Source organism: Gobius niger, assembly GCF_951799975.1.
Source record: "Gobius niger genome assembly, chromosome: 6".
Classification (NCBI taxonomy): domain Eukaryota; kingdom Metazoa; phylum Chordata; class Actinopteri; order Gobiiformes; family Gobiidae; genus Gobius; species Gobius niger.
Genome location: NC_136857.1, coordinates 17,123,460 through 17,135,581, shown reverse-complemented (window position 1 = coordinate 17,135,581; position 12,122 = coordinate 17,123,460). Strand labels below are relative to the sequence as shown.

The following is a 12,122-nucleotide window of genomic DNA, read 5'->3' as shown; positions in this document are numbered from 1 at the left end:
GTCGTTAGTTCAACCAAAATGTTTACATAGATACTTAAATAGCCTAAATAGCTTTTGCTTCTCATTGTGCTTCATGATGTTGTCACCAAAAAAATGTTTTACTTCGCAGACTGTTGTAAAGCATTTCACTATGAAGCTCATTGAGAAAATGCCAAAACTACAAGGTAGCAGTTTTCAAGATTTTAAAGTATAAACATATTTTGAGCTATTTCACTCTTTTTGGTTCATACATAGTCCTAGGTGTTCATTCCTTGTTTAACGCCTTCAATAAGAATCACACAATATAAATGGAAAAGCTGATACCGGTACAATCTTACAATCTTTTGACTGATGACAAATAGGAAAGCTGCTCTTTTAAATTATACGGAAATACATATAATAACTTGCAAGTTTGAGGTTTAATCATTAATAATAGGATGCTATAGCACTGTGTACAATTTACCTAAGCTGATTATGTAAAACATTAGGTTGTGCCATGCTGCCTAGTCTGTAGTCAACTACTAAACATGACCTACTTACAAAGTAGAGCAGAACAATAGGACAGGCAACTCAGCAGAGCTTTTTTCTTTATACATTTCATTCATACTTGGTTTCCATTGATAATGCAAACTCAGTGGCCTTTTTCTCCTTTTCTGTAAACAAATACAAGCCAGGCTACAGTAGAAATCAAACATAAGGAAAGACCTGGTCAGTACAAAGGGCCACAGGGATAGATGTCCTAGTATTACAGTATGGTATCATGCCTGCACTTATTCATCCAGATTAAAGAGGCTGTAGTGTATTTAGCCCTATAATCTCCCAGCCCAAGGATAAGGGCACTGTAGAAGTCAGAGGATGTAACACATTCTTCATAATCTGCATGCCTCTTAAAGTCCATAATAATGTGGAAAAAGTAGACAAAAACAATTCTGCACTTATGTTTAGTCGTTCATCTACCAATTAGTTCTATCAGGGACATACCAACAAACTCTGACATACCCTGGGAGACAGACCTTCACTGGAGCAATTTAGGGTCACAAATTCTCCTTGTCCATGCAGGTCTTTGTTTGGTGGGAGAACCAATCTGCAACCTTTTAGTGTTTTATGCATTTTTAGCAAACTTATTTGTAACTGTTGAAACTATATTTGTTCTCACCATCCAGACCCTAATCTTATTGAACAATAAATTTTTAAAAAAAAAGTCCATATTGCTGTGATATTGTTTAATAACAATTAGAAGGAACACTCCAAGATATATTTTTTGTTCATAAAGATAGCTCCTAACTGTACTTGTACCAACTTGCATCAACTTTGGTCTAACATCTCTTCACCATCAAAGTAGTTGAACAACTGTCATACAGCTGGTTCCTTACTGTGCAGTACTGGGGAACTAATTCAAACCAGCAAGTACCTTAAGAAAGGTTTAAGGACTCATGCCAATGCAACACTTCTTTAGTTCTGTCAGTGACCTTTACTCTTTGCCAGTACTGTACATGCCCTCGCTGTCTTGCTGTTATACAAGATCCACAATTTCAATTGACCTTGACCTTGAACATTCATAAAGGTGCACATCAATCACAGTAGACAATTCTGACATGTCTAATCAGCTATTGATCAGTGACACAGTGTAGCTACCAACAGTGGCAATAATGATACTGCTGCCATTTAAAACATAGCAAATCAAACAGTGTTAAGAAGGAGCCCTCCTAAGTAGTGCAGATAGGGTAATGAGGGCATTTCAGTGAAGAGGAGGGGGATGCATTATGGGGACCGAGTTCACGTTCGAAGAAGCACAGCAGCGGTCACAGCAGTTACAGCTACAGCAGCTACAGGTCCCCAGATCATCATCAATTTCTGAAAAACAAAAAAACAGGTTACATCAGTTAGACAAAACAAAAATAATTCTTTGTTTTAATTTGAGGCAATAAGTTTTGAAAGAAAAAGCATTTGGGATTAATGCAGTTTTCAGAGATTACAAGTGCACCTCAATAAATTTAATTGTGGAAAATTTGCTGAAAAAAGCTTTTCTTTTAGCTGCTGGTCTGGCCAATAAAAATGATGACTTGTAATTTTTATAGTAAAATAGTATAATTGACAGTCATAGTGGGTAGACATGGACTGATGATGAATTATTTTTATTTATTTTTAAAAATTAAAAGGCTATTACAAATGTTCCACAAAGCTCAAATTCATCAGATACACGGGTTTCGCAGATGACATTTTTGTAAAGCATGAGCCATTCAAAAAAGACAAACACCAGATGAAAAAACTGCACAATAAGGAAGGTTAGATAGTTTAAGCATTTATTTACATTAGTTCATCCAGGAAAGCCACAAGGTTTTTCACAGGCTTTAGGAAAGGTTGATTGAGTCATGCAGTGATTAAGACGACACTCGAGAGATGAATTAGGATGACTTCACAAGTACCTTCCTACCACAGTGCGCTGAAGCACCAATGCAGCAAAGCCAGGAAAAGGCCGATGGCTATGGCTTGAATGGGCAGCAAAAGAGACGTCTACAGAAGGGAAGGATCATACAAATCAGCCTCAATGGGGCATTTTACCAACTTGGACTTTAATCGATCGGTCAATTGTCCACATGTTTACATTTTTAACAACTGTCTTTCATCGGTGGTCACCACATTGTATACCCTGACTCCTTCAGCATAAGAACCAGCATTAGAGTTGTATATCACCTGATGACACTGTTACTTCCCAATGCCATATTTGCTACAGACAAACTGCAGAGTACTCCAAGCTCTATTCATAATTTGACTCTTGTTAAACTTGTTCATCAGGCTTATTCAACTTCCTGCTCCTGACGCCTCAACTTTAAAGTTAAAATGTTTACTTGTATATTATGTCTCACTCACAAACAGAAGGTTCACTTCACCGGTCTGATTAAGCATCATCAGCGAGGTTGGTTCAATGCAGACACATGTTGTCAATGTTTTAAGCCAAAAGTACAAGAGTCTGGATAAGCGCAGTGTAGTAGGATTTGATATAGTCTATATGAAATATCAAACATGGCTCATGCTCTTCATACTATCAGTAAAATAATAAAACAATTATATATTATAAGTCTATATTACAGACAACACAAGAATTATTCCATAATATTTTTTTCTAGGGCATCTGTTGAAGTATACGAGTACTGACCTTTGTGCCCTTCTCCTGTATTTCTTTTAAACTCTTCTTGCACTCATTTAGTTCATCATTCAGGAGCTGGTTTTGTTGTTCTGTCTTTTCACACTTTTCATTAAGGTTGGACAACTCAGTCTGGGCACTGTCACACTGCAAAATACAAAATTTCATATTTAATAAATTATTCAGTCATGTGAGACCTGTTGTGATCTTGACACTAAATGTCCTTTTATTTATGTTTGGAACAGGCTTATGTATGTTTGAAACTATATGTATGTTTGAAACTATATGTCTGAAACAGATCTTTCTTGCAAATGAGACATTGGGCCCGATCTTGTGCATCAAAACGGAGACGATAGCGTGACATTTTGCGCTCAGTAGGAGCGCACTTTGTGATCTTGCCACTCCAGACTTGGCGCATTTAAGTGGGTTGAGACACACACATTTTCCTCCAACCAGATCGACTCCGCGTCCAGGAGAGTGGTTGTGTGGGATTGGGGGGTGAACATGTGCTTTTGTTTTGCTTCGCGTTGACGCCAAGCGCAGGCCGATCTGCGCCACAGCGGACGCTGTAGCTCTTTTTCTCTCGAGACGTGAACATCGTTTAGCTCACGATGGGGTAAATAAAGTTTTTAGTTTGACCTGTGAGAGCCTAAGGCTTAAGAAAGAACGCAAGACAGCGCAATGTAAACGAGGAAGTGAATGTCAGCCGTGTTTCCATCAGTGCAGTCACCTCCTCTTGTGACGCCCCCTCACAGGTGGCGGAGGCGAATGGCACATATAGCGCTGCCACTCGGAAAATAATTCGCCAAGAGCCTGCGCCGCCCCGTGCGCCGCCACAAGATCTGGCCCATTGTGTCTTAAGGGACATCCATCCATCCATCTTCTTCCACTTGTCCGTTGCCGGGTCGTGGGGGCAGCTGTTGGAGCTGCCCAAATCACATTGCACCAGCCCCTTATGGCTCCTCCTGCAGGTGGTGGGTCCACGGGAGGATGGCCTCACGATTAACCGGGCCTGTTGGTCTCTCATAAGGGGCTTCTGAACCGCTCTTTGTCTGACCCGTCACCTAAGACCTGTTTGCTATGGGAGACCCGACCAGGGACACGAAGAGATCCTGAGGTTCCCAATCCGGACACCCTCCAGCCCCTGGCTGCACCTAGAAATTCTGTCCATGAAATTGATGAACAGAACCGGTGACAAAGGGCAGCTCTGGCAGAGACCAGTGCATGTTGCAATGGGAACAAATCCACAAAGCACATCGACAGGTTGAGCGAACACCCATGAACCGCCGAGCACCAGGAGGAAAACCACAATGTTCCTCCTGAATCGGAGGTTTGACTATTGGTCGGATTCTCTTCTCCAGCATCCTGGAATAAACCATATCGGGAAGGTTGAGGAGTGTGATCCCCCTGTAGTTGGAAAACAACATCCAGTCCCTCTTCTTTAAGAGAGGGACCACCACCCTGGGCTGCCATGTTGCAGTCAAGGCAGTCAGCAGCCAGTGACTTATGGTACTCAGGACGGATCTCATCCACCCCCGGGGCCTTGCCATCATGGAGTTTTCCAACAAACTCGGACCAACCAGTCCCCAGTGTCTTTGCTTACTCATTGGAAGGCGTGACGGTGGGATTGAGGAGATCCTCAAAGTATTCCTTCCATCATCTGACAACATCCACAATCGAGGCCTGCTGGTACCTGTCAGCTGCCTCCGGAGTCCTACAAGTCAACAAGGCCAGGTGAAACTCCTCCTTCAGTTTGACGGCCCGTTTCAAGCGTCCGCATTGATAATAAAGGAGAATATGGTCCACTTGGACTCCATGTCTCAAACCTTCCTCGGGATCTGGCAGAAGCTTTTCCCAAGGTGGGAGTTGAAGAACCTTTTGACAGAGGGCTCCCTGCCAAACGTTCACCAACAGACCATCACGATACGTCTGGGTCTGCCAGGTCCGACCGGCTTCCTTCCCTGCCAGATTCAACTCGACACCAGGTGGTGATCGGTTGACAGCGCTGCCCCTCTCTTCACCCGAGTGTCCGAGACACGTGGCCGGAGGTCAGATGACATAACTACAATGCCTATTACTGACCTTTTCTGTTGCTATTGAGTTAATTTAGTTACATACATACAACATATATTTTCCCTTTATTGTATTCTATTGTCTGTCTGTCTGTCTGTCTGTCTGTCTGTCTGTGTCCCATAAACTGCATAATCACTTAAATGATGGTCACATTATTTACCCACAATTATTCAAACTGTACGTGTGGTGGTGTTTGTTTTGACAAATCCATTGTACAATCCCATCCTATTACTTTTTATAAAGAGTTACTACTAGTCACATAGGTCACATAGTCACAATTTTTTATCTATCGGTCAATAAATTACAGTCTACTAAATGGAACAAGACAAATTGTCAAAAAATCTACAAAGACAGTATCTGTGTTGGGTACCTCATTTTGCAGAGAATCACTTCTGGTGTTGGCCTCGTTCAAATTAGTTTGGAACTTGGCTCTCTCCTCTTGTACAGACGAGAGCTTCTTTTCCAAATCCTGCTGAGAGTTCTCAAGGTTTTTCAGGCTATTGGTTAGCTCAGTATTCTTGACACGTGAACTACAAAAAGGATTCAAAACACAGTGTTCGTCTATTTAGTGTTTTGTCACTGTTAAGGTTAGTGGACGGTGTGATCTAAGGGCTCCAGTTCAGATTTTCAGAATGGGCAAGGTAAAAACTTTGACACAAAGGTGCCAATATTCAGTGACATAATAAGTTGGAAAAGTTGGAAAACGTTTCTCAGTGCATTGTTGGGAGAATGTTTTGAGTGGTCCAAAGCTCTCCAACAATTACTGCAAAAATGATGACTGTGCGTCATTGACATTCAAGGCAATGGAGAGGGTCCATCACCAGTGAAAACCAACCAGAAACTCTAAAAACAATTGATCCTGGAGCATTATAGAGGCCACTGGAATGGAAAGTAAAGGCGTCATGCTCACCACTCATACAGCCACTGGGCCACTGAAAGGTCAAATAAGCACTAATAAAACCTTTTTTTCCCCAAATAAAAAGTTCAATAATGCACCTGTCAGCTCTGTCTTCCAATAAAATGTTAGCTTTTAAGGTTTTAATAGAGTAGAATTATTAAACTTGCAGTAAAAAGTACGCCAAATCACCAAGAAACCTGAAGGCCACCAAAAATCAGTCTGAGGGCTGCACTTTGGACACACTTGATCTGGAGAGATTTGGCATGGAGGAATGATTGTAAGGTCAAGCTCCTGTTTTCTCCAGCCCCATCAGCCGTTACAAATTCATAGTTAAAAAGGTTAAATGGAAAATACATTTTTCAGGTGTGCCAATATTTCTTGAGGCCACAGTAAGTCGTCCAACAACATAATCTACAAAAAAGTAACTTGTCCACGTTGGAACCCAGGGTGCTGAGGGTGCTGCAGCATCCCCTGGTGGATAGTTTGTAAACGACAAGCAATATTTATAAATAGGAAATATGCACAGAAAAAAGCGTTTTTCTGGTAAATTTTGTCCTAATTAAAATATCTTCCTACGGCTCTGCACAAATGACAGTGTCACAAAAATGTGTATTGTCTTTCTCGGCAGAGTTTGCATCATCAAATTTCTGGCCCACTTTTTTTAAGGTGAAATTAAATTATTGAACAATATAAAAACTTCAATAGTGTCATAATCTGTGCCAGTTTCCTCTCAAACTGAATTTAATCCAGAAATAGACAATAGTTCCATAGTTTTCAGGAAGATACACATTTGCACCCACCTGGTCAGGTCATTCTCCAGCTGCTGTTGTTTCTGTATTGCAGCCTCTCTGTCAGATCTCAGATTTGAGCATTCGCTCTGGAGGCTGCTCTTCTCTTTCTGGTAGCTCTTCATTAGTTCATCCTTCTCTGCCTTCACTGCAGTGCACTCACTCTGCAACAGGGCCTTTTCTTTCTGATGTTTTGTCACAGTCTCCTGTTTTTCTGAGCGCAGGGAAGCACACTCCTTCTGAAGGCCATTACACTCCAGCTGCACTGACTGTAGTTCATTGGCTGCAAACAATTAATTGTAATTATTTCTTGTATCTGTAGAAATATAATCAGGGATAAAATGACCTCACCCCGCTATAGCTGCAGTTTGGAAATGCACTGACTCAGTTGTTTAGCAATCACAATTCCCCTGTCAAACCTGCTCCATATCATTTTACTTTCATCTCATTTTCAACTGAATGTTCTATGTATTTTCAACAATAATCATGGTATTGAACTTAATCAGCTACATTTATTTCAATTTAAGTCTTCTCAGTTGCTTACTGACATATTAGTGCGATCTCAATTTAATTTTAAGTGGAAATTGATAATAATCTCACCTTGTATTTCTGCCGTCTTTTGCCATTGCTTACTCTGCTGCTGAAGATCACGTTGTAAATTTTCTATTTCTTTCTCATATTTAGTTGCTGTCTGGCGCCACTTGTCCAGATCCTTCGAGACAGTGGCCCGCTCGGCTTTGGCCTCATCCAGGGCTCGCTTCAAGGACTTCACCTCCTCTTTTGCCCTTTGGAGCTCATCCTGAGAGCTAGAGGAGCCTTTCAGCTGCTCTTTGAGACTGCTCATCTCCTCATGAAGCAGCTGAAGTTGGCCTATTCAAATCACAGCCTTTTTACTTTTGTTTTTTTGTTATGGCATAATAAAGAATCAGAAGTCTAATTGAATGGACAAGAAGATTACCTTGAAGGACTTGAATTTGTTTTGTGGACTCATCAGCTTGTTGTTTCTTCTCTTTCTTTTCTTTCTCCAGGGCAGCTAAAAAACACAAATAAAGAAGTAAAGTAATGTCATATTAACACATCACACCAATATCATTGTGTATTTAGAATATAGAATACATTATAATATTGATAGTCTTCTTCGTATTATTTTTCCCCTGTGATTTTAAACCTACTGTATTGTTCTCCCTAAAACAACCTTTTTTCATTTAACTCGTCTTACCTAGAAATGGCACAAAGAGCCTTCTGTAGCTGTGTTACCCGAATTGAGCAATATATATATAAAAAAAACGTAATTTCTCATTTACCTTGCAGCTCCATGTTTTTGTGTTTTTCTGTGTTTCCCATTTCCTGAGCTTCACGCAGTTCATGGTTCAAACGCTGAATTATTTTGTCCGTGTCCCCGGATGATCCCAAGTTTGTCCTCGTTTGGTCATCTGAAAATTGAATACAGTACTTTACCATAATATGGCTTACGACAAAGAGGCAAATACATTTTCTTTAAGAGTGACATGATTTCAAGCAGAACTTATTCTACATTAGCTTCCACCCTGATTTCCCATGAGCCTAACATGGACCTATTATAATGACAAATTGCCATCCATGAATAGAGTGAGAGGATCCTGGCTGTCCCGATTTCAGATTGTATATTACACTGGATTTCTATAAAAGCGCTATGCTTTTAGAGCTACCCTCCATTTGGTCAGTGCATGCTCCAACCCACTATGCCACCATTTTTATTTTAGAAAGTATTATAAACCTAACTTTTGACAATGATTTGGATTAAGAACAAACTAATGAATAACCAAAAATAAATACAGACTACGGTTTATCGCAGGACAAATGTATCTACAACACTCAAAGGCAAAAGCTGACAATATTTAGAATGAAACCAAGAGAGAAGCAAGGCAATGTTAATCACAACAAGTGTATAATTATTTCCAAATAATAAACAGATGGGGGGGTTGTCAGGGGTTTGTTGTGCTTTGTGGACACGGATACAAGGCCTGAAAATACCTCACAGTCTCCACTGAATAGATGCCCTAATCTCGACAGCTATGAAAAGACATGACCTCATAATAGAATAACATTTTGATTTAAATAGTCTGTGTGGGACAAACCAGAAATGGTCTGAAATGGTGTGCAAACAAGGTGACAATTATGTTTAAAAATGCGACAAATGCAAACTTTTGTTAGTAGATAGGAAATTAATATAATAAACATCAGACAATTCTTCAATGGAGATTCACCCGATGAGCCCACATTTTGTAGATCTGGATGGCAAAAGAGGACGAAATTAAAATATCCATACAAAAATGCATATTTTGATGGAGAGACAATAATACTTCAGGTGTTTCTGTGGTATGGTATGAGTTGAGCTTTAAATGTCAAGCTCTTGATTTACTGGTCATATTCGATTACAAGTTAAAATGAAGCACTCTGGAACAAGAACACGAACAAGATCATAAATTGCTTGAAATGTGCTCAGAGTAGAGTCACTGCTCCTCCTACACACTGAAGGAACCATTAGTCTCTTGAGACACTGGGATTCCCCTGCTCACTGGTGAAGGAGATCATGGTATCTTTGTTTACAGCCTGTGGCCCTGCAGCCCAGCCCTGGATTAGCGGTAGAAGATGGAAAAGATGGAAAAGACTGAGTCGGTGTACGATTTTTTGTTCTGTGAACTACTGCCACGGATCTAATGCCAAGTGCTAGTTACAGCCTCTGCCTGGACCATGTGACTAGTCAGACAAAGGAAGGAGGACTGTTGGTGTTTTCTGTGCATATTTATGAGGTAGGGTCAGAATGTAAGTGGGCTTTCTCTCAGCACTGATGATACATTGTCCAAGCTGGGAACAGGAAAAGTAAGGCATTTCAGTCCTTAACATGTGTTCATGCCTTGACGTCTGAAAGGAGATGAGAAAATTATCCTGGCAGATTTGTTGCCCATTTGTGCATGACGCTGCCTCAAGCAGAAAGAAATGTAGGGAATATCTTTTTTTAGAAATGTGCTGGGGGCATCTGTCACTATGGGCTCCCTTCTTCCCAGTCTGTCTTTTCTATGAAATACTAATAAAAACACTAATAAAATGCAGTTGAAAAGCAGTGTTTCTGTGAAAATGATGAAAGGGTTGTTTTTTGTTGACCGTTCTGCCTTGTGCATCATGTGCAGTGTGGCATTAGTGTCAGGAAATCAATTCATCACACAACCGTAAGTAAAGTACAAATCTTATATCCAAGCTAATCCTACCTATTTCTTCAATTTGAGCAAGGTACATTTGTTTTTATGCATAAGAAAGCTTAAGAAAGATAGGTATGCTTGCTCAGCAACTATGGGCTTTGAGCAGGGCACATCCTGGACAGTGGCCAGTTGCATGACTGAAGCAAAGGCATTACAGCGACAGCAACCATTCCTTCTCATTCCTTTGCTCAGGGTGATTTTAGTTTCACCAATTTTCCACATGCATGCCTTTGGACGATAAGAAGAGGCCACAGAGTTATCTGGCTAGTGAAGGTTATCCACACAGTACATTTGAGCCAGTCCAAATCTAAACAAGAGTGCAGGAAAGACACACCCTCAAATAAAGTCCTAATCATGCAAATTACTGCATGCATAGGAGGAGGGAATGTTAAATGAGCTGTTAATTTTGTGTGATCGAAGGCTATTCAGACCAGTAGAAAGATATGTTGTCATGTAACCAGAGTGGCATCTCATAGATGCAGTTCAACCTGTATTTTTAGGTGCTGAGACAAGTTGAGACAATGACTCATGAATATTTCTTCTCATCACCTCTGCACCCAAATGTGCTTTGTCAGGTGAGGCCGATCAACAAAACCGTTTCACCCGAGGCCATCACTTACACTGACCACTTTAAAGGGATGCAAAAAAAGACAGACCGGGCAAGTGTTACCTTTGATCAACGTCACATTGTTTAACGGGTCATTCAGGTCTTTGCCATCCATTTTGAGGTCTGTAAAGAAGATAAAAGAAAACTAACAAACAAATCTTAAAATAATGACATGTGTAAGTATAGAGCTACATGCTGATGCTAGAGTAGTATTGTAAACAAAGAATAGAAGGGAAGATATTCACTTTACTTTACCAGAGGCTACATGGTATTAATTTTGCATTAAGTGACAAATAGCCTGGAAAAGAAAGCACCGATTTTTACCTTGGATGATGAAGAAGCTATAGTACTCGGTGTTCCCAGTGTACAGCAGCCTCTGACATGAAGAACTCCAACTATCAGATTTTTTCAAACGTGATACAGATTAAACCAAGGGCCAAGGGGAGTCACACTGCAAATCAGAAATAGAAATCCAAAAGTATACATTTAGACGACTACAACAAACAGCACACAAAATAATTGTTGAAATACAGTGTTAAAACTGTAAAGATGGTTGAAACAGTCAGATTAATGCAGGACTAAAACATGTTGAAAAAAATGTGCACTCCTGTTGAGTGGTACAGTCTGCCAGGCCCACCACAGTAGGTCACGGAGCATCTCGGAAGCTGCAGCTGCACACGGACACAGAGGGGGTTTGTGCATTGTAGCAATGGCTGATGATGTAAACACAGGCAAGAAACAATGACCAGGAACAGAGAAGGGCGAATTATACAGAGACTGGTCGAACATGTTAAATTCCTGAGACCTTTGAGGTCTACTTATAACTCATAACAAAATCAAATTATAAGAACAGCGTTTGCTGCAGTGACATCTAAAGGACGTATCCATTTCATAATCCTTTGCTGCTATGTTAAAGGTCAAAGAGAATTAGTGCCTATTCAGGCAACTATGGGCCTAAGGCTGGGGACATATAAACGTCCATTATGAACAGGACTGACACAGAGGGTAAATGGTCTCAACTTATATAGCTCTTTTCTACCTTCATTAAGCCCAAAGTGCTTTACAGCAAGGAACCAGTCACCCATCCACGGTCTCATTCGTACACCACTGTACGCAGACACTAGAGGCAGGGAGGGTGAAGTGTCTTGCCCAAGGACACAACGACAGTGGGGACCTTCGGGAACCTCAGATATTCTGTTCTGATTGTCTGAAGTGTTTAGAAGACATTACACTCACAAAAAGGCCTATATTTGGATTCTTACATAAAAAATACAGATAAAGGTCAGATGCTCTACCCCTGTCTCAGCTGCTGCTTGGTAAGCTGATATCTAGACCCTAAAACAAACATTCCAGACTGTGTTTGAGTAGTTTTCTAAGTATCAGTCATCACAGG

At 40.6% G+C, this 12,122-nt stretch overlaps 1 protein-coding gene across 3 annotated transcripts; it reads right to left on the bottom strand.

Annotated features, from left to right (window-relative positions):
• Positions 1 to 1,186: 1,186 nt before the first annotated feature.
• slmapb (sarcolemma associated protein b) lies at positions 1,187 to 11,155 on the bottom strand. 3 transcript variants are annotated; one of them, XM_079558635.1, is made up of 10 exons: positions 11,054 to 11,155; positions 10,793 to 10,852; positions 8,188 to 8,316; positions 7,842 to 7,916; positions 7,484 to 7,753; positions 6,896 to 7,166; positions 5,568 to 5,727; positions 3,137 to 3,271; positions 2,406 to 2,493; positions 1,187 to 1,833 (listed from the first exon to the last, which is right to left on the bottom strand). In XM_079558635.1, the coding sequence occupies exons 2-9, from the start codon at positions 10,842 to 10,844 to the stop codon at positions 2,410 to 2,412; spliced, it is 1,176 nt and encodes a 391-aa protein (XP_079414761.1). In that variant the 5' UTR covers positions 10,845 to 10,852; positions 11,054 to 11,155; the 3' UTR covers positions 1,187 to 1,833; positions 2,406 to 2,409. The 3 variants fall into 3 exon arrangements, with proteins under 3 accessions (XP_079414761.1, XP_079414762.1, XP_079414763.1); XM_079558636.1 differs by having other exon boundaries at positions 2,414 to 2,493; XM_079558637.1 differs by lacking the exon at positions 2,406 to 2,493 and having other exon boundaries at positions 1,188 to 1,833.
• Positions 11,156 to 12,122: the final 967 nt, after the last annotated feature.